Genomic DNA, 21,361 nt, shown 5'->3' on the forward strand with positions numbered 1-21,361 from the left:
ATACCTACAAATAAACAATTTTAAAAAAAAAAGGAATTTCAATGCTTTTGCATCTCTCCTGTCCCTCCTCTTCTCCAAGGTATATTTATTTAGGTTTCAAGTCTCTCATGTGTCATTTGGCACAGACCTCCATACCATACCATTTTGGTCTCGACAGCTTTGAACCCTTGGAAGATACATCCTCCTCTTAATGTGGGGTAATTTCTGCATAATAGCTAATATTTAATAGGCCAAGAATGGGTGAGGAGTGCATCTTACTGAAGTGCGAGTAGTTACCAACATTAAGAACATAAGAATAGCCTTACTGTTAGACACTGTTAATGCAGTGGAAAATGTGGTGGCATTCTCAATAGGTGTAACTAAACTGCATGAGGTTATCTACTATTCAGGGTATGTACAGCAAAGAACTTTTCTTTGATAGTTCAATTTTTTTAACATGTCTTTATTGAATTGTTCAAAGTCCACACATAAGAAAACTAATTACAGTGGTGCCAAATGTCAATGCATCCTTGAAAAGTAAGCTTTTGCAACCTCCATTTTACAAGTTTTTATTTAATTCCAACCCAAAAAGAGGTTTTGCTTAAATGGGAGAGAAAAACAGGATATTACCCTTCTACTAGAGTCAACCACAGTACAAACCTAAATGAAGAGATCCACCTTCTTAAAGAAAAATAATTTTTCCAAAGTACCCATCTTGCTTGATAGTTCAGATTTAAGCAAAAATGTGAAATTCATTTTAACAGAATAAAGTTGTACAATTAAGTTTAATTTTGAACTACTTGTACTTTGGTTTTGTGTTAATGTGTTTGGGTGAAAAGGTGAAAATTAGTTCCTTTTATAAGCGTATAATAAGCTTGCACTATGCTGTTATACTTATGAATATATAATAAAATTTATGGTTACTTTATGGAAATATTGGAAATTCCTGAAAGCTCTTTACCTCCTCTTACAAGGGTATATTATCTTCCTATTAAATCCCAAGTCAAAGAAGGAAAAGTTGAGGAATCTCGGGAAAGACCACTGGACATTTCCGCAATATTGGAACAATCGGATAGAGAATTGGCTGTTCCAGCCACTCTCTTGTTGTCTGTGGCTTTGGCTCCAGACAAGGATTGGATATTAAAACTTTTCTTTAAAAATAGGTCCAAGGACTTCCTGGGATATCATATTCAGATATTTCCCGATATCTCTAGAGAGACTCAAAAAGAAGAAGAGAATTCTTAATCTTGAAACCTGGAGTGACCCAAATAGGAGGTATTTTCTTTTTGAGATATCCATGTAAATGTGTAGTTAGATACTGTTCTTTGAAGTGTATCTTTACAGAGCCATCTCATTTGATAACTTTTCTCTCAATGAAACGTCTTGAGAAAGGAATAGCTGCGCCTAAGGAAGTTTAACTCTTTGTACTGCAGTAGACATATGGCTTTCTTTGACAAATTTTCTTGAATTATTATGTTCTACTCTTTAAATTTTGGATCCAATTATTGAGGACTAGTGTGTGATCAAATGAGTCTATATTATGTACTTTTATTCTTTAGTTTAACTGTGTTTTTCAATTTTGAAAAATTTAAGTTAATTTGTTTTTTGATCGTACTTTTCTGTACAAGATGTTTATGCTTGGTAATAATATAAAACTGTATAAATAAAAAAAATAAAAAAAATTATGAAAGAAAAGAAAAATATTTTTAATTATTCCACTTCAAGGCCAGTACTGAGCCAAGCACTAAGCAGGAAACCTTTTCTTCTCTGCTTCCGGCTGCACAATCTGACAAGAGTGTGTATCACCAGGGGATCTTAGCCCTATTTATGAAGAATGGGAAGGATGTTTTCAGTCACAAGGGATAAATAAAACAAGGACACCTCTAGTTAACAAGAGAGAGAGGAATAGTTATTAATGACACATAGTAAAGGAATAATGTATGGTTTTGGTTGAAAGGTACAGGAAATGATAAAAGTATGCATTATTTGCTCCTAATGCATGTTAGTTTGCTGCAATGTGAACAAAATATTGTAATATGAAACATACAAATGCATGCAAAACTCATCATCATTATGCAAATAGAATAACACAGCTTGTGTTTAACTTCACTTGGGACTGGGGTTATCCTTCCTCGCCAGCAAGATTGGGTCACTAAAGCATAGCTTGATGCTGCCAGAGAACCTCTTAAAGAGGCTGTGAAAAAAAAAATCTATGACTTCTCCCCTTCCCCTCCAAATCTACCATCTGGACTTCCCAACATCTACCAGAGCTTTTGCTGGTATCTAGTGCTTCTGGTATATGGTACCTTGGCAACTAACTGTTTTAAGCGGATATGATGAATTTAATGTTTTGTTTGAGTTGCATAACTGCAGCTAACAGTCTGGTATATTTGTTAAACTGTTAAATTATTAAATTTGTGAATTTATGGATGTGTGTTTTATATGCAATTCACTTAGGTTTAAAATGGAATAAAAAATTTTTAAATTAAAAAATAAATAGCAGGAGTTAGCTCTTTATTTGGCAGCTTGGCCCCCTAGAAGGAGGACCACAAGATTATCACTTAGGGCTCCTTTTACTAAACTGCACTAGCATTTTTAGCGCGCGCTAACCCCGTGCTACACAAAAAATACTAACGCCAGCTCTATGGAGGTGTTAGCGTGTAGCATGCGCTAAAACCGCTAGCACAGCTTAGTAAAAGGAGCCCTTAAGGTAACAGCACCATTTTGAACCCATGTGCATAATGGCACAGGAGTGACTGGGGTTAGAGAAAAACACAGGGACAAATTTGTCCCTGTCGGATCTCAATATCCCTGTCCCATTACTGCAAACTGTGTCTTAACCTATGTCTTTAAAGTGTTTGAGGCTTGTGCAGATAAGAACAGAGCTTGCAGGAATAGCTCTGGTAGGTGCTAAGGAAGAAGCAGGGGTCTGGAGGTGAGAAGCCATTACTTGGGGGGGATCGGTGTCAGAGTGGTTATGGCAGGTTTTATCCCCATGGCCCTTTTACGAGATAGTGAGTAAAACTTTGGCTCACTATTTGCATTATTGTAGCTAGGACAATATGATGTTCCTGTCTGCAAGAACACACATTTATATATACCATGAGAATCAGCAACTTGTGGTACTGAGGTACTACAGATTAATGACTCACAGAGTCAATACGGTTGCAGTAAAATGTGTTGTTTCACTGCAGCTTTGCAACTATGCTTCAGAATCACAATGCCAAACATTCCCCTCCTCAAGGTTTTTCTACAGAAGGTTCACTTAGTCAGCACTGTCTGGTGATCATAGACAGGTTTAACTAGAGCCAACTACAGATTGCTAGAACAAGGACTCTGTGAAACCAGAGAAAGCAAGTGGTAGTATCCAATTAGTCTTTACACTCTTTTGTGATATATTAGGTTATCTCCCAGAACCTTTTCTATAGGTAACTCGCATGCACCTTATGGGGGGATATGAAGCCTATCTGTAGACATGCATAAATTATCCAGCCCTGACGCTCTTAGGTGTAGACCCCACTACACCAGTTCTTCTTATATTATATGATATCACTGTATGTTGATCTCTGCCATCTGGAGGCCATAAGGCATATTTATAATACTTTTTCAGAACACATGGAGGATAATTTTCTAACAGTTACCTAACTTGTGTGCCAGGTACATATAAAAGCTACACCAATTTTCAAATGTGCATACCTTTCCTTTGGTGAACATTACTGCACAGAATAATTTCTTGGCTTATTTTGCAAGCATGCATGTATATTTCATGGTCTATTTCTTCTCTGAAACTAGCAACACTTACTGACACTTGCAGCTGAGCTTTTTCAATCAATGTACTTAGGTCATGGAATTCAATACCCATTTATATTTGCAAAGAGAACAACTACTTGGCCTTTTGCAAAAAAAAAAAAAAAAAAAAGTGAAATCCTATTTTTAAATGAATTGGCCTTTATTTGGAGGGCTAGTTTTACACCTATTCTCAAATTAAGAGCAAAGAACACACTTTTGTTACCAGTAGCAGGCTGTTGGACATGGTGTGATGTCCAAGTCTACTACTGGTATCAAGTGTGAGAAAGTTGAGGATAGTTGGACGGAGTTTTCAGAAGTATCAAAACTAGAAATTGATAAACTTTTTTCTACAAGTCATTTGTCTGCTATTTCTTTAGACCTTATTCCTTATAAGTGTTTGTCACAGTAGAAGGATATTTTGACTCCTTTCATTATTTATTTAGTGAATTTATCACTTAAAATAGGGTGCAATTAAAAAAGGCAGTTCTTAAGACTGAGAAAGTTGGAAATGGAGATTTGTGGTATGTAAAGAACTGTTTCAAACTTATCTTTATTAGCAAAAAACCTGGAGAGAACGGTATTGAATCAGTTGTCAGGCTACTTAGAGAGAAATCAGTTGCTACATAGTAGACAATTTAGATACAGAAAGCACCATAGCACAGAAAAATTAATGGGTTCAATTGGATGTAACAGTGGCGTTTGACACAATATCACATGAAAAGCTTCTTGGTTTACTTCATGAAGTGTGATTAGGGTCCACTGTGTTAGTTTGGTTTGACTTTTATTTGAAGGGTAGGTACCAAATATTTAAATGAGATGGTCCATTTAAATGAGATTTGGGGGCCATTGATTGCATATTCTAGTGATTAGACACCTTGGACACCTTTTTATTACATAGTTTGTGGAATAGACTGCCAAATGAATTACAATCTATGGAAAGTTACTTGGAATTTTGCAAGTTACTGAAAACGTTGCTTTTCAATTAATATTTTGGTACTTTGAAGTAACATATTATGAAAAGGTATGTGAATTTAAAATGCTACAGTTCCTTTTTACTGAAATAATTTATATTAAGTGGATTTCAATGAAGGTTGGAATTATATGATCCTTTTAGTTGGGTGGTATGTGGATGAAAGGATTTTTTGGTATAATGGTAATTGTTATTATACAAGACGATGTTATTAGAATTTTTACATTTATGTATGATGAAATGTACTTATAGTTGTAAACCGCTATAACACTACAGTTTTTAGTGGTATATCAAGTATTAAAATCAAATCAAATTAACATATTATTGCCATATTTATCATCATCACTTTTGTAATCCACATTGATCATATTTGTTGGTTATTAGTCATACATTGGCTTAGGTGAATTTCTTCATAAAAGTAGTTAATACCAATAAATTAAAAATAAACACACATAATTTGTGGAATGAAAAACAAAAATAAATGCAAACCCTGCTTCCATAAATGGCTTTACCAGGTCAGATATACAGACATGTTTAAGTGTTGATACTTACATTTCTATGCATAATTTGCTGTTTTACTTATGGAAATGTCTTTTAAAGCAGTGGTTCCCAACCCTGTCCTGGAGGACCACCAGGCCAGTCAGATTTTCAGGATCGCCCTAATGAATATGCATGAGAGAGATCAGCATATAATTGAGGTGCCAGGCATGCACATCTGCTCCATACATATTCATTAGGGCTATCCTGAAAACCTGACTGGCCTGGTGTTCCTCCAGGACAGGGTTGGGAACCACTGTTTTAAAGGCTCACAGGATTGATTTTTTTTTTCCTTACAGAATCCATTTGATATCCTACCAAAAATTATGCCTTAAATTTGGCTGAGAAGGAATACAATAATAATGATTTCCCCATAGTATGCAAGACTGCAATTGTCCAAGCATAATAGGTAGAAGCGTGCTTTACATTTATAAAATGGCATTCTGAGCCCTGTCAACTTGTGTTTGGGCCTCTCCTCTCTTCTATCTCCAGCAATTGTTATCTACTGCATTATTACACATCCTAGTGCTACATACAAATTGGGTGTATGTACAGATAAACACTGGGATAATTAGTTTAGTTCCAGCAGGAAAAGGGACTGGGCAGGAAGGGCACTCGGCTGCTTCCTGCAGCAAAGGGGGAAGAGATAAGAAGCAAAGCTTAGGAGGGAGGAATCTGATTATGTTTTCCATCTCAGTCATGAACTCTGACCTCTAATAGACTCCATGCATGAGAGAGCACCACAATAGGGCCTATCACATGATATGGGAAGATTACAAACCCTGTATTCAGGACTACAAAGTGTTTCTTAGGTTACAGACTAAACCAAATGCCAGACAACAGGAAGGATAGTTTTCAAAGCCATTTCTATACAAAGAAGCATGTTTTACCAATGGAATTGGACTGTTAGAAAAATGCACATCCAATATGTGAGTACGTGTATGCATGTATAATCTATATGAGCATGCTTCTATCCACATCAATCAGACAATTCTGACAATTCAAACAATGTGCGTAATTTTCACAGAAAACCCTATGTGCACCAAATAGCAGGTGTATGCACAGTAATTTGAAAATTTGGACATTTGCTTATAGCATAAAAGTACACATTTGCTTTTCAATGATGTAGGCAATTATAAAATTACTCCAAGAGTATTCTCTCTTTAACCTGAAACAGAACCTGAGAGAAGATAAGGACCGTAAGACCCATTTTGGCACCTTTAGATCTGTATTACTTATTAGAAGGATAGAAAAAAGCTGACATTCAAAGCAGTGGGCATTGGAGGACTGAGTGACTTGCCCAGGATCACAAGGAGCAGCACTGGGATTTGATCTCACAAGCTCTGGGTGCAGAGGCAACAGCTCTATCAGTGAGTCACACCTTCCCACTAAGTGAATCATGTTTTCTGTTTTTCAGTTATTTTTTCAAGCAGGAGTATTAGTAACTAGCAATGCCATTACACACCTGTTATCATCTGCTGTGCATCATATGGCTCCATGTAACCATCATTGTCCCCAGTCCGCTCAGCATCTCGCTGGCCCTTAGTGCTTTTGGCATCATAGGGATCAGCATAGTCCTCTACGATAATGATCTACAAATAACCACATACATACAAATTGTTCTTTTGCCTAAAAATCCCAAACAATTATAAATCAAAGTAATGTGATTCTCTCTACAAATAATCATGCCTGGAAAATTAGAAGACCACCATCAGGGTAAATACCGCTGACTTTTTTACTCTTCGTTGGTCCAATCTTTATTATTGATTTTTTTGTTCATTTTTTTGTTCTTTTTATCCATGTTTATAACTTAATTTCCTTAAAATTAATAATAACATCACAGCTTTTAGCTTATAGTGAAGAATGGATAATGTCACTATAAGCTAAAAGCTAAGTGATGTTATTATTAATTTTAAGGAAATTAAGTTATAAACATGGATAAAAAGAACAAAAAAATCAATAATAAAGATTGGACCGACGAAGAGTAAAACAGTCAGCGGTATTTACCCTGATGGTGGTCTGAAGGTCCATACATGTAAAGATTGTTCACTGTTGTATGAACTTTGCTGTGCTGTGAAATCATTTTGGACAATCCACTGAGTTAGATATTATCTGAAATACAACTGAGGCCTATATCTTTTATTGGAAAACTAGAAGGCATAAAACAGAGACACACATGGAAAATACAGCAAAGAAAGAACAAAGACAAGAACTGTTTTAAGTAAATGAATAAAGGATTTCAACTGTTTTATGGAATCTATGATTTTCAGCAAATTATCTTGCCTAAAAAAATAAATACTGTATTGTATTTTATTAAGAGAATAACAGTTGGCCCAGCCCACTAGTGCCAATGGAAAGTTGTCAATTTGATCCAATGGTTCTTAATCTAGAGATGAGCAAAGAACCAGGGAACCCAAGAACAATTAGGAGGCGGCATGAAAAGCAAAATGTTTAAAAAAAATGATCACTCTTTAAATCACAGCTCTAATTTTCTATATACAGTATTATATAAAATTGTTTGTAAATCAACAGTATCCCCTTCCGAGGAAGAGTCTGCGAAATTCGAGTCGGGGGGCCATCGATTTTACTGTGGCTAGAATTTCACTTTAATGCATGTTTGAGCACTAGCACTTTAAACCAGACTATGGTTAACAGAGATCAGCTGTCAACAACCACTCGCTGGTTCAGATAAGTTAAACAGCTACTTGTATTTATTTATGAATGGTTTACAGCGAGTGGCGATGGGACCGTAAACAGCGATGATGGTCCCATATGAACCATAGTCTTGTGTTATCACAATAAAGTTGGTTACGGATCTGAGCACTTTACAAACAATTTTATATAATATATAGAAAATTAGAGCTGTGATTTAAAGAGTGACATTTATAGTTTCATCACAGAATTAAACAAGTATTTCCCTAGTTATTATTAGTAAAAAAACATTATCCCCACATCTTTCACTGACATTCTGACTTCAGAAAAGTCACTATGGGGCTCATTTTTGAAAAAGAAAAATGTCCAAGAGGTATAAAGGGGCAGATGCACGTTTTTACCACCAAACCCTTCCAATTTGCTGTTTTTGAAAACCATTTTCTAGATGTATTTCTATGGTGGTTGTCTGAAGTGCGTCTAAATCTTAAGGAGGCATGTTAGAAGTGTGGTTTGGGTAGACTTAGACATTTTGGACATCTGGGGCTAGACCTCTTTTAACAACAAACAAGTGCCAAAAAGGTACCCAAACTGACCAGATGACCACTGGAGAGATGAAGGTATGAACCCCATACTCCCCCAGTGGTCACTGACCCCCCCTCCCACCCACCCCCAAGATATGAATGAAACAGTACATACTTGCCTATATGATAGCTTCAGAGGTGACGGGATAATCGCGCGCCAGACACCAGCGCGCCGATAATTCAGCGCAAGAAAGAAGCACGCTGCCGAATTACTTATTTTTTAAAGAGCTACGATGGGGTGCGTGTGGGGGAACCCCCCACTTTAATGCATGGTGTTCGTGCTGCCGTTGGGAGGGTGGGGGGAGCAGCCCCCCACATTGTAGAGAAAATGGAACTTTTCCTGAAAAAAATTGGAAAAAGTTCTGTTTCCTCTACAATGTGGGGGGTTGCACCCCCCCAACAGCAGCATGAACACTATGCATTAAAGTGTGTGGGGGGGTTTTCCCTCCCCACCCCACCCCCCGTTGGAGCTCTTTAAAAATAAGTTTTTCGGCGGCTTTTGGCAGCACGCTTTTTTCTTGCGCTGAATTGTCAGCGCTGGATTTTCGGCATGCTGGTGTCTTGCGCGCCACTGACTATGAACCGCTTCAGATGTTATGGCCAATCCTAGTAGAGCAGAAAACAGGTTCCTAGAGTAGCCTAATAGGCAGTGCAGTGGACTACAGAGATGGGGACTCAGGCCCATATCCAACTCTAATTACTACACTTATAGTGGACACGGACCTACGGCTGGAGAGATGGACATACACCAGGGACACGGACCTAAGGCAGGAAAATCAAGAGAAGATAGAGAGGACAGCAATCGTTGTGGGGGACTCCATCATCAGATAAGTTGACAGTCACATAGCGGGAGGAAGACTGAATCGGCTGATGACCCGCCTACCAGGAGCCAAGTGAGCCGCATCGACAGGATCATCGACTTTGTGGAAGAAGAAGATATGGCGGTGGTGATCCATGTGGGGACGAATAACGTGAGCAACAGGAACTACAACAGTGAAGTATTGAAGGACCAGTTCCGAATGCTAGGAAGGAAGTTGAAGACCAGAACGCAGAAGATAGCATTCTCGGAGATCCTGCTGGTACCCAGGGCCGATGAGAAGAGGCAGATGGAGCTGCAAGAAGTCAACATGTGGATGTGCCGCTGGTGTGAGGAAGAAGGATTCCACTTCGTGCGCAACTGGGCGACGTTCTGGGAGAAGAGCAAGCTATTCAGGAAGGATGGACTCCACCTCAGCAGAGACAGAACGAGGCTACTTGCAAACAACAACAAGAGAGAAGTTGAGAAGTTTTTAAACTAGGAAGAAGGGGAAAGCCGACAGTTGACCAAGAGAAAAAGTCGATGGTTTGGGAACTGGTATACCCGTTCCAGGAAGATAGAGGGTAAGACTCACCGGATCACAGGCAAAACAGATTGAAAGGGACACAAGAGGGAAGAAATGCAAGAAAGGAATGGGTCGTAAACTCAAGTGTATGTACACGAATGCAAGGAGCCTAAGGAATAAGATGGGTGAATTAGAAGCACAAAAAAATAACGTGGACATCATCGGCATCACGGAAACATGGTGTACTGAGGAAAACGTCTGGGACACTGTGCTATCGGGATACAAACTATACTGCAGAGACAGAGTGGCTCAAAAAGGTGGGGGCATTGCCATATACGTCAAAGAGGGAATTTAATCTACTGGAGAGAACATGCCACAACAGACGTATAAGTTAATCTCTATGGGTCAAAATTCCGGGAACAAATGGACTGGAAATGAAGATTGGCATCTACTACCGACCCCCAGGGCAGTCCGAATAAATTGACAGAGAAATGACGGACGAGATTAAATGCAACTGCAAGGGAGGCAACACAGTTATCATGGGTGACTTCAACTATCCTGGGATAGACTGGAACCTATGCACCTCTGGCTGTGCTAGGGAGACCAAGTTCCTGGATGCTGTAGGCGATTGCTTCCTGGAACCACTTGTCAAGGAAATGCAATTCTGGACTTAATTCTAAATGGACTGCGAGAACCGGCACAAGGTATAGAAGTAGAAGGGACGTTGGGAAATAGCGATCACAACATGATCCGTTTCAACCTGTACTCAGGGGCGAAACATCGGCCAAGTACGACGGCCATGGCACTGAACTTGCAATAAGGGAATTATGAAGGGATGAGACTCATGGTGGGGAAGAAGATTAAGAAGAGGATAAGCACTGTAAAAATGCTAGAGCAAGCTTGGTCCCTTTTTAAGGACACAGTCATCAAGGCGCAAAATCTATATATACCGCGTATCAACAAGGGATCCAAGAGGAAAAAGAACAAGCGTGGCTCACTATAGAGGTGAAGGAAGCGATCAGAGACAATAAAACTTCATTTAAGGAATGGAAAAGGTCAAGAACAGACAAAAAGTGGAATAAGCACAAACATCATCAACGCACGTACCATAAGTCTCTATCATATCTCCTCTAAGTCTCCTCTTCTCCAGGGAAAAGAGACCCAGCTTCTCCAATCTCTCAGAATATGACAGGTTTCCATACCTTTTATCAGACGTGTCGCCTTTCCTCTGAACCCTCTCGACTATGATTAAGAAGGGGATCACGAACAGATTGGAGAAGGTTATCATGCCGCTATACCAGGCCATGGTACGCCCTGATCTGGAGTACTGCGGCCAGCACTGGTCGCCATACATGAAGAAGGACACGGTACTACTCAAAAGCGACTAAAATGGTTGAGGTTGGAGGAGTTGCCGTATAGTGAGAAACTGGAGAAACTGGGCCTCTTCTCCCTTGAAAAGAGGAGACATGATCGAAACATTCAAGATAATGAAGGGAATAGACTTAGTAGATAAAGACAGGTTGTTCACCCTCTCCAAGATAGAGAACGAGAGGGCACTCTCTAAAGTTAAAAGGGGATAGATTCCGTACAAACGTAAGGAAGTTCTTCTTCACCCAGAGAGTGGTAGAAAACTGGAACGCTCTTCCGGAGTCTGTTATAGAGGAAAACACCCTCCAGGGATTCAAGACAAAGTTGGACAAGTTCCTGTTAAACTGGAACGTACGTAAGTGAGGCTGGACTCATTTAGAGCACTAGTCCTTGACCTGGGGGCTGCCGCGTGAGTGGACTGCTGGGCACGATGGACCACTGGTCTGATCCAGCAGTGGCTGTTCTTATGTGAGCCTTCCAAAACCCACCCAAATCCTACTGTATCTATATCATATAGATGACACCTGGAGGCATAAAAGGCTACTGTTGTGGTGTACATTTGGATTCAGCAAATTTTGGATGGGTTTTGGAGGGCTCACCATACACTATAAGAGGGTTATGATTAGATGTGTACCTGGGCCTTTTAATATGAAGTTCACTGCAGTGATCCCTAAGGTGTCCCAGTGCTCTGCTGGGATGTCTGTGTGGCCAGTCTACTAAAAATGTCGGTTTCTGTTACATCCCAGAGGGGAGCCAGGCTGGCATGAGTAGCAGGCCAGAGAAGTTGCTCGCACTGGCGAAGATTTAAAGAGGTATGGGGCGAGGGAGGGTGTGGCCTGGGGGGCAGAGAGGTGCCGATGCCCCCACCAAGACGGCACCCAGGGTGGTCTGCCCCCCTCCTTACAACACCACTGCACACTGAGGACAAGCACATCTAAGAAATGGCAATTTTTGAAACAAAAAGATGGATGTTTTTCTGTTTCGAAAATGGTCATGTGCGCTACAGGATTTTTGAGCATGTTCTGTACAATGTCCAAACTCGGATTTGGACATCATATTGAAAATGCCCCTCTTTACATCTCTTTCCTTGCAAGCTCTTTTGAAAGGAACACATTCTACCCAAATATTTAATGTCAAGTAGTGCAATAGAATGGTCAGTATTATGCAGAAGAGACTGCATTCACAGCACTTTTGGGGTGGCAATGTGGTGGTTATGGTCACTCTTAAGACTACCACCATTTGGCTGTATTTAGGGTTCAAAATACAAACTTTTGGAAATTGTCACAACAATATGAGAGGCTGCTGAAAAGTTCTCAGCCCAACCAAGAAGAGAATGATGTGCAGCCTTGAAACTTAATGATATGAAATGAAAAGTGTCAAGAAAAGTGTGGAAAAACTTTGTACGTTTCATAGCTCCACATCATTCTCTTCTTCTTAGTTGGGCTGAGAATTTTTCAATAGTCACTTGTATGTCCCTGTATCATCACCAGAGATTTTCAGAATGATTTCATTAATCTGAGCTGAAAAATAGGTGTGTATACATCGTACACAAGTTAACAGAAAAGATATTGAATTAATTGCAAGTTTGAAACCTTTCAGCTGAAGCACCAGAGCTGAAATCTTGATGATCTGACAGGTTTAAACTTGGACTGATTCAACCCTATTTGTGTAAAGAGACTGAAAAATATTACACAGGCATCATATAATATACCCTGGAAAGTCCGATCGACATAAAAGGAGAATGGTCAGTGCATTTACTTATAAACTAGACAAACTGCAGCTTAGGACTTCAGATTACATAGGGCTTCACACTACAAAACAAAAATGTATAAATAATGAAAATTACAATATAAAATAATTCTATTGGACCTGCTATTCAGAAAATTAGCTTCCTAAGGGCCCCTTTTACAAAGCCACCATAGTCCCATGTGGCAAATGTGATGCAGCCCATTCAATTCTTATGGACTGTGTTGCATTTGTTGCACCAGGACTTGCTGCTGTGACTTTGTAAAAAAAGGGCCCTAAATATGTATCCTATTTTCAGCCAAACTTACCGTAGAAGCACAACTTTTCAGCTGAAAAATCATCTTATTTTAGGAGATTAAAAGTTACGCTCATAAATTTAAGCTTGCCATTTGTTTGCCTAGATTTTTGAGTTTAGTAATGAAAATCAGTGCTAAGTTGCTAACTTTTTTTCCTCCATCCTAAATCCACTAGTTTGCCATCCCAGTTTTTGCTCCTAAATGTAAGAGTTTAATTCAACAGTAGTTGGAATCTAAGGACTGTAATAGCCAAACTTCTATGGTCTATGGCCCAGAGATATCAAAGAAAAAAAGATGATTCAAATTAATCATGAATTTATAACAAGTGTAACTAATTGGCACACTGGATGAAGCTTTCAGGTTGTTATCTGCTGTCATTGTCTCATATAACAAATAAGTTGAGATTTAATTGAGTTTAGTGAAATTTTGAGTTAAATCTAGGCACTTGCCCTAGTAAAATTTCAAAGAGGCCTATTTATGAGCAGAACTCTCAAAGTTAGGAGCATAAATAATTTGAATATGGGGCCCATTACTGTCTTATCAACTACTATTGATTGTTTTGTATTTATATTTTTGCCCTGTCATCCATTAAACCTAAAATGTACTTTTATTCAGTGAGAGAGATTTTTTTTAAACATTACAGCTTAGGTGCCATAATATGCATAAATGACCCTATCCACTACATCTCCACAAACATTAAAGCAATGCTGAGGTATTACTGTATCACTCCTCTTTCAGATGCACTTTAAGGAGTTAAGACATCCTTCTTCCTATACCTTTTCAGACATTTTTTAAGGTAAGGTTAAGGCCTCATTGTCTCTTTCTTAGATGCACCTTACAAAGTGGGAGAACCTCTTTTCCTCCACTTGTTGCTCTTTTATTTAGAGCTGAGACCTCTTTCCCTCCCGAAATGCACTTTTATGCAGTGCTAAAACCTTACTACTTGTCCTCCCTCCTTTTCAGATGTACTTTTATGTGGTTTGTGGTTCTGGACCCTCTCCCCTTTCAGACGCCTATGGAATGCTGCGGCCTCATCACCTCACCCTCTTTTCATATAATTTTATGCACTGTTAAGCCCCTCTCCTACTGTTCAGGTAACTTTATACAGCACTAATGCTTCTCCGTGTGTGTTAGATGCCATCGACTCATGCTCGAGTCCTAGCGATTTGATGAATTACAGATCTAAAAAGAAATCATCCACACTTTTATCCAGTGTGGCAACCTTTCTCCCAATAATGCTAGTCAGATCTGTGGGCTTAATGCTTCCACTTTTCTTGTCAAATATATTTTGCAGTCCCGTGGCCCCTTTTCCTCCCTCCTTCTCCTCACCGTGTGCTGTTGTTGCTGCTGCTGCTTGGGGCTTTTCCCCTTTTCATGCTCAGGCACAGGTCCAGCGGGTCCCCTACTTTTTTCTTGCAAGACGGGATCTACCTTGATGAGGCGGCCGATATACGCGTTGCTGTTGGAGCTCCTTGCGCCACCAGCCTCCTCCTGCAGCCCTGACCCAGCTCGAAGACTCTTGTGTCCCTTGGTACCAGGTGTGGGCAGCAACAGCCCTGGCAGACTCTCCTGAGACAGGCGGCCCTCCTTGCCTGAGGGTTGGCTTTTCCTAGCCTCCACGGCCGAGCTCTGGCGCGAGGCCTTAGGATGACTCTTTCCGGCAGAGGTGCCCAGGCCACTGAACCGTGCCCGCTCGGACGTGGCCTTCAGGCTCAGCGGGAACTCCTTGAACCACTTTGCCATGTTCAGGACTCAGTGCCAGCCGGGACCCATTGGGAGGGGGGGGCTGGTGTCTTGGGGGGGGGGTCTTCTCCAGAAGCCCCTTCCCTTCTCTATGATTGCTCCTGGAGTCTCTTTTACAGCCCCCCACCCTTAATTATCCTTCTCACATTCCTCTCCTGAAGTCCCTCTCACCCCCCTCACCCCTTGCAGTGTCTCTGTTCAGCAACTCCGGCGATGTCAGTCTCCTCTCAGTCTTTTCCTCCTCAATGTCTCACTTTCTTTCTCCCTCCTCAGTCTCTCTTCAGAAACCTCAGCAGTCTCCCGCCCTCAGTTCCTCTCTGCGGGAACTTACACACGGTCTCGGTCTCTCACTTTAGTCTCGGGTCTCCTCGCTCTCCCTTCTCCTCAGTCTCTTCCCGGCAACTCCGGCACTCTCCTCACTCTCTCTCTCCGTCGGTCTCTTCCCGGCAACTCCAGCGGTCTCCTCGCTTTCTCTCTCCTCAGTCTGGTTCCCGCTATTTCCGGAGGTCGCCTCGCGCTCTCTTCCCGGCAACGGACAAACTCCTCAGTCTCTCTCGCCTCCTCGCGCGCACTGAGCGGTGGCGGCTCGGGCTTGCACGTGGGGCGGCGTCAGAGCGCGAGGGCGTGGCGCGAGGCCGCGTTTGCCTAGGCCGCCAGGAGGCGCCGCGCGCGCGGCCCTTCTGCGGGGCGGAACGTGAAAGACGCCAGGTCGTGAGGGCTGCGCCTTCAGTGGGAAGGGAACGGGTTACATTGGGAGAAACGGGATGGTTATTATTTTGTGCATGTATATTTCTTCCAGGGATCTCAAAGTCCCTCCTTGAGGGCCGCAATCCAGTCGGGTTTTCAGGATTTCCCCAATGAAGATGCATTGAAAGCAGTGCATGCACCTAGATCTCATGCATATTCATTGGGGAAATCCTGAAAACCCGACTGGATTACGGTCCTGGAGGAGGGACTTTGAGACCCCTGCATGCTCTCTTACTCTCTCCTGATTTCTTTGAGCTTCCGCCTCCATCAGTTCTTGTCTGGGACAATTACAGAGATATTTTCCAATGTACAGTACTTTGTTACTGTAGCAGCCAGATACCAAAAGTCCCCTTCCCGAATCCTGCACCCAGCCATGTGACTGCAATTCTTGGGTGCTACCTGTCCCTTCAGAGCAGGGGTCTCAAAGTCCCTCCTTGAGGGCCGCAATCCAGTCGGGTTTTCAGGATTTCCCCAATGAATATGCATGCACTGCTTTCAATGCATATTCATTGGGGAAATCCTGAAAACCTGACTGGATTGCGGCCCTCAAGGAGGGACTTTGAGATCCCTGCTTCAGAGCATTGTCCTGGCCTCCTTTTGGGAATGAACCGCTGAAATTACCCTTAGTTGGATTTTCACTGCTCTAGGACATAATATAACCAGTTACCTATAATCCACTTTAAGGCACTTAGTGCCAAGAAGGTATTCTTTTTTATTATGTATTTTCATTTATTTTAGTATTTATATTCCACTTATAACTTAAGTGGTTTATATTCAGGTTACATGTAAACAAATCAATAAAACAAAATGGGAAGATCGAGATGTTCCAGTAGGGGTCTTTATTGTCAGTAACATAAAAACATTCGACTCAACGCTGCATGTGTTTTGGTACTCAGGGTACCTACCTCAGTAGTCTTGAAATTCGTTGTTTAAGAACCAAACAGTTGCTTTTTAAAGGTACGTTTGGAAAAAAAAAAAAATTGCCTCTCTTATAAAGATTTAGGATGGCTCTCAATAAACCAACGTAATGAAATTTTTTTGGCTCACTGGTGCATAAGGCTTCGCCGCGTTTGATCCTTGGCAGGAACTCAAAAAGGTACTCAAGCATTTTCCCCTTTCTGTCCTAGTGGGCTCACACTCTATCTAATGCACCTGGGGCAATGAGGGATTAAGTGATTTGCCCATGATCACAAGGAGCAGTGTGGAATTTGTACTCAACTTCAGTGTGCCAATGCTGTAGTTCTAATTCCTCTACCAGCTCTACTAGCCCTCCTACTGTAGATAGAGCACTTTAGCTATACGATATGCACACGAGTAGGAAGGACAAGTAATCATCTCACTACCCACATGCAGTTTCAGCAAGACCAACTTCAAACAACTATTGCAATCCATCTCATCTAGCTGTGCAACAAGGATTATCATAGCCATTGTTCTAAGGCTCACATCAAAAGTGACAGAGTAACATAGTAAATGATAGTAGATATAGAGTATCAGTCTAGGTGGACTGCCCACAGAAGTGGCTAGAGCTGAACCTGCCAGTTATACATATTACACTTCTCTGTGCCTTTATTTAGGATTGCACCTGCCATTCTGCAGGCCCCAGCCCCATGCCTTTGTGGAGGGTGTACCTGCCAATCTGCACAGGTATACATTTTTGGTTTGTTGCCATCTTCTTTTTGAATTTCATAAGAACATAAACTGAGGTAGACTGAAGATCCATCAAACCTCCAACAGTTGCCAAACCAAGTTCAAAGTATCTAGCTAGATCCCGAATAGTAAAACAGATTTTATGCTTATTTTGCTTTGTAGTGCAACCAGTAGATTATTTGTCTACCATGTCCAGGGCCAGAGTTTGAATCCTGCACTGAGATTTCTTTTAGATAACATAGTAGATGATGGCAGATAACAACCTCTGACCCATTCAATCTGCCCAAGATAAATTCATAAAGTATGATGTGAAACTACTTGATTTGTCCTGGCTATTATAAGGGCCCCAGTGCTGGAATTGCTATCAAAAGCTAAGAAAGCCCATCCTGATCTGTCTTGCTAACTCAGCCATCCATCTACTTTTAGGCAGCAAATGAATACCAGTCTGGGTGGGTGGGGGCAGCCAGAGTACCACCTCACATAAGTCATTTGCAACTTGATATTTGCTTTGCTTTTGCTCCACTATCTCTCTGAGGCCTTTTCAGGCATACACCACCCTTTCCATGAAAAGGTAGTGCTATTGCTACTCAAGTTTATCTTCTTGCAACTTCAGGGTCATGTCCTTTAGTTCTACTTGTCCCTGTGCTTAAAAAATTTGTTCATTCATTAATACCTTTCCTCTACAATAGACAGATTTAGCTCTTCAACTTTCTTCTCATACGTCTTCAAGCGTAGCCCCATAGTATTTTTCTTGCCTTTCTTTGAACTGCTCCAAATCTTTAGCAAAACACAGACGCCAAAAATGAACACAGTATTGCAAGTATTCTCCCTTCTACTGGTTATGCCCCCTCCCTCTCTCTGCAGCTTAGCATCCCTTCTGGCTTTTAACACTGTCTTAGCACATGTTTTGCTACCTTGAGATACTTGGACACTTTCACCCAAGGCCCTACCTGGTCCATCAGCTTCTCTCCACATATTTCATAAAGCTTATTTGGATTTCTGCATCAAAAATACCTCAAACTACGCTAGGCCTTCATGGGGACAGACTTGAAGATCTCGGTCTGTATGCTTTGGAGGAGGAGTGGGAGGGGGGAGATGTGGTGGAAACACTTAGATGCCTGCATACTGTAGATGCGCACAAGTCGAATCTCTCTCATTTGAAAGGAAACTCTGCAATGAGAGGGCAGTGGATGTAGTTAAGAGGTGACAGGCTCCAGAGTAATCTAAGGAAATACTTTTTTACAGAAGGGGTGGTAGATGTGTAGAACAGTCTTCCGGAAGAGGTGGTGGAGACAAGAGACTGTCTGAATTCAAGAGGGCCTGAGATAGGCACATGGGATCTCTCAGAGAGATAAAGAGATAATGGTTAGGCTCCAGAATAATCTAAGGAAATACTTTTTTACTGAAGGGGTGGTAGATGCGTGGAATAGTCTCCCAGAAGAGGTGGTGGAGACAAGAGACTGTCTAGGATAGGCACATGGGATCTATCAGAGAGAGAAAGAGATAATGGTTACTGCAGATGGGCAGACTAGATGGGCCATTTGGCCTTTATCTGCCATCATGTTTCTATACACATGTGCAGTCTTCTTCATTAAATTTGAATGACGACGATATTGTGGAGGAAGATAGGTGAAAGCAGTTTAGTTAACTTTTTGCATTTTCTGAGTCACAGATGTCTAAGAAAAAAAAAAAAATCTATACTGTGCTGATGCAGGGTTTGGAGGACACAGGGAAAAGGAGTAGAAAAGGGAGAAGGAAGCAATTTGCTATTGTTCCCTGCTGCTGGTCATCCTTAGCCAGACGGTTGCTGAAAAATGTTGTGCATGTTCCCAGCAGGCTGTAAGGCTGAAATGAACTTTAAACGTTGCTTACAGCTATGTCACAATCGATCAAACCTAAAACTCCCCAAAACTGTTTAAAAAGAGCGCTAAACATTTAAGCAATGCATGTCGGAGCAAACGAAAGAAAAAGCCTCAGTCATAACAGTGAGGGAAACCCACTCTACCAACCACACATCACGGGTGTAAAAAACATTTGTTGCTGAAACTGTAGCAAAGCTTAATAACTAAATACAGTGATGAAAAATACAAAGCTACATAGCGGTTCAAAATTTGCTCAAAAACTCCTAGCAACTATGTGCTATTTTGAACCGCTATGTAGCTTTGTATTTTTCATCACTGTATTGAGTTATTAAGCTTTGCTATAGTTTCAGCAACAAATGTTTTTTACACCTGTGATATGTGGTTGGGAGAGTGGGTTTCCCTCACCGTATGACTGAGGTGTTTTTTTTTCGTTTGCTCCGACATGCATTGCTTAAGTGTTTAGCGTTCTTTTTAAACAGTTTTGTGGAGTTTTTTTTGATTAGCAGTATTGAATTTTCACCCCCTCTCCTTTTGATTTTGTGGTTATTTACACAAGATTAAACAGCATCAGATTTTAACTGGAGGGAATTAGGCAGCGCTCTGCAGGTATCAACCTCAAATCCTCCAACAGCCACTGAACAAACAAGGACAAGGATGCAAGAGCTTCAAATTAACAAGTTGTAATTTTCCAAAAGGTATATTTCCAATACACATCCATCATACATTGTAACAAAAAAAAGAAAAACATACAAATCCAGCATACATGAAAAAAAAGAAAATAAATTAAAAATTTATAGCACAAGTGACAAAGATGTTCTGTGTGGTAAGAACCTTAAGAGTAATACAAATCCAGCGCTGCAAGAGGCTCAAAAGTTTCTTTCCAAGGAAGAATGCCTTTTGGGCAAGGATCTCCAATAGCCACTATTGTCCTGAAACAGGCTGTTTTTTTGTCCCAAGAACAAATGATAGAGGATGGCCAAAAAGTTGAGACGCTGTTTTAAAATGGGACGAGGAACCCCATCGTTCCTCTCTGCTAGCCATCTTCCTTAGGAGGTGTATACCAACCTGAAAAATAGAAAAAAAATCTGGTTTCAGGAGATAATTTTTACATCATTGTTATGTTATTGTGCAATTCAAAGCCATTACAACAGGCAGTCTCCGAGTTAGATGCCTGACTTAACTACAACTCATACTTAAGAACGCGGGCCTTTTCTCCATCGAACAGAGGAGATTGAGAGGGGACATGATCGAAACATTCAAGGTACTGAAGGGGATAAGACTTAGTAGATAAGGACAGGTTGTTCACCCTCTCCAAGGTAGGGAGAATGAGAGGGCATTCTCTAAAATTGAAAGGGGATAGATTCCGTACGAACATAAGGAAGATCTTCACCCAGAGAGTGGTAGAAAACTGAAACGCTCTTCCGGAGTTTGTCGTAGGGGAAAACACCCTCCAGGGATTCAAGACAAAGTTAGACAAGTTCCTGCTGAACCAGAACGTACGCAGGTAGGACTAGTCTCAGTTAGGATGCTGGTCTTTGACCAAGGGCCGCCATGTGAGTGGACTGCTGGGCACGATGGACCACTGGTCTGACCCAACAGCGGCAATTCTTATGTGACTTAATTTGATTTCACTGAGCAGTATTTCCAGTAGCATAGACTCCTACAAGTCTCCTGTAGCAGATTGAGGAATGATGCATGGCCACATTAAGAACAGTGTGTGGTTGTTCTTGCTGTACCTTAAAGGGAATACTGTTAGGGACAGTTGGCCCTTTTGTCAGCTGGGAGCAGAGGTAAGCAGCAAGAATCTTAAAATCTACAAGTTCTGAGTTACATACAAATCTGACTTAAGAACGTTAACTTGTTCTTAACCCGGGGACTGCCTTTGTAGAGGGAAGTGCAGCTTCTCTGGAGTCAGGTTTTTGATACTGGTAACAAAAAGGTCCAGCATTTGTTAAGGAAGAAAAATTGCTAATTAAATTTAAAGATTGTTAAAATGCTGGCTGTATAAGGATGCCTTTGAGATATAATCATTGCAGAGTGTTTTCTTGGCCCTGCACTGGTTCCTTGATTCCAGGCCTCGAGAAATTAAAGTACTTTTAAAGTTTTTTTACCCTCCCGATGT

General features: G+C 41.0%; 2 protein-coding genes across 3 annotated transcripts in view; both read right to left on the bottom strand.

Annotated features, from left to right (window-relative positions):
- The window catches only part of SHE (Src homology 2 domain containing E), a 42,036-nt gene extending 26,332 nt beyond the window's left edge, over positions 1-15,704 (bottom strand). Inside the window, exons 1-2 of one of the 2 annotated variants that reach the window (XM_033925201.1) lie at positions 14,570-15,704; positions 6,741-6,867 (exon numbers count right to left, since the gene is read on the bottom strand). In XM_033925201.1, the coding sequence (XP_033781092.1) occupies positions 6,741-6,867; positions 14,570-14,983 (541 nt within the window). In that variant the 5' untranslated portion in view covers positions 14,984-15,704. The remainder of the gene's footprint in view (positions 1-6,740; positions 6,868-14,569) is intronic. The other variant, XM_033925200.1, reaches the window with a different exon arrangement.
- A 4,199-nt stretch (positions 15,705-19,903) lies between these two features.
- UBE2Q1 (ubiquitin conjugating enzyme E2 Q1) overlaps positions 19,904-21,361 on the bottom strand; it is a 29,865-nt gene continuing 28,407 nt past the window's right edge. Inside the window, exon 13 of the mRNA XM_033925136.1 lies at positions 19,904-20,304. Within this exon, the coding sequence (XP_033781027.1) occupies positions 20,273-20,304 (32 nt within the window). The 3' untranslated portion in view covers positions 19,904-20,272. The remainder of the gene's footprint in view (positions 20,305-21,361) is intronic.

The sequence above is a fragment of the Geotrypetes seraphini genome, chromosome 16 (genome assembly GCF_902459505.1).
Source record: "Geotrypetes seraphini chromosome 16, aGeoSer1.1, whole genome shotgun sequence".
NCBI lineage: Eukaryota > Metazoa > Chordata > Amphibia > Gymnophiona > Dermophiidae > Geotrypetes > Geotrypetes seraphini.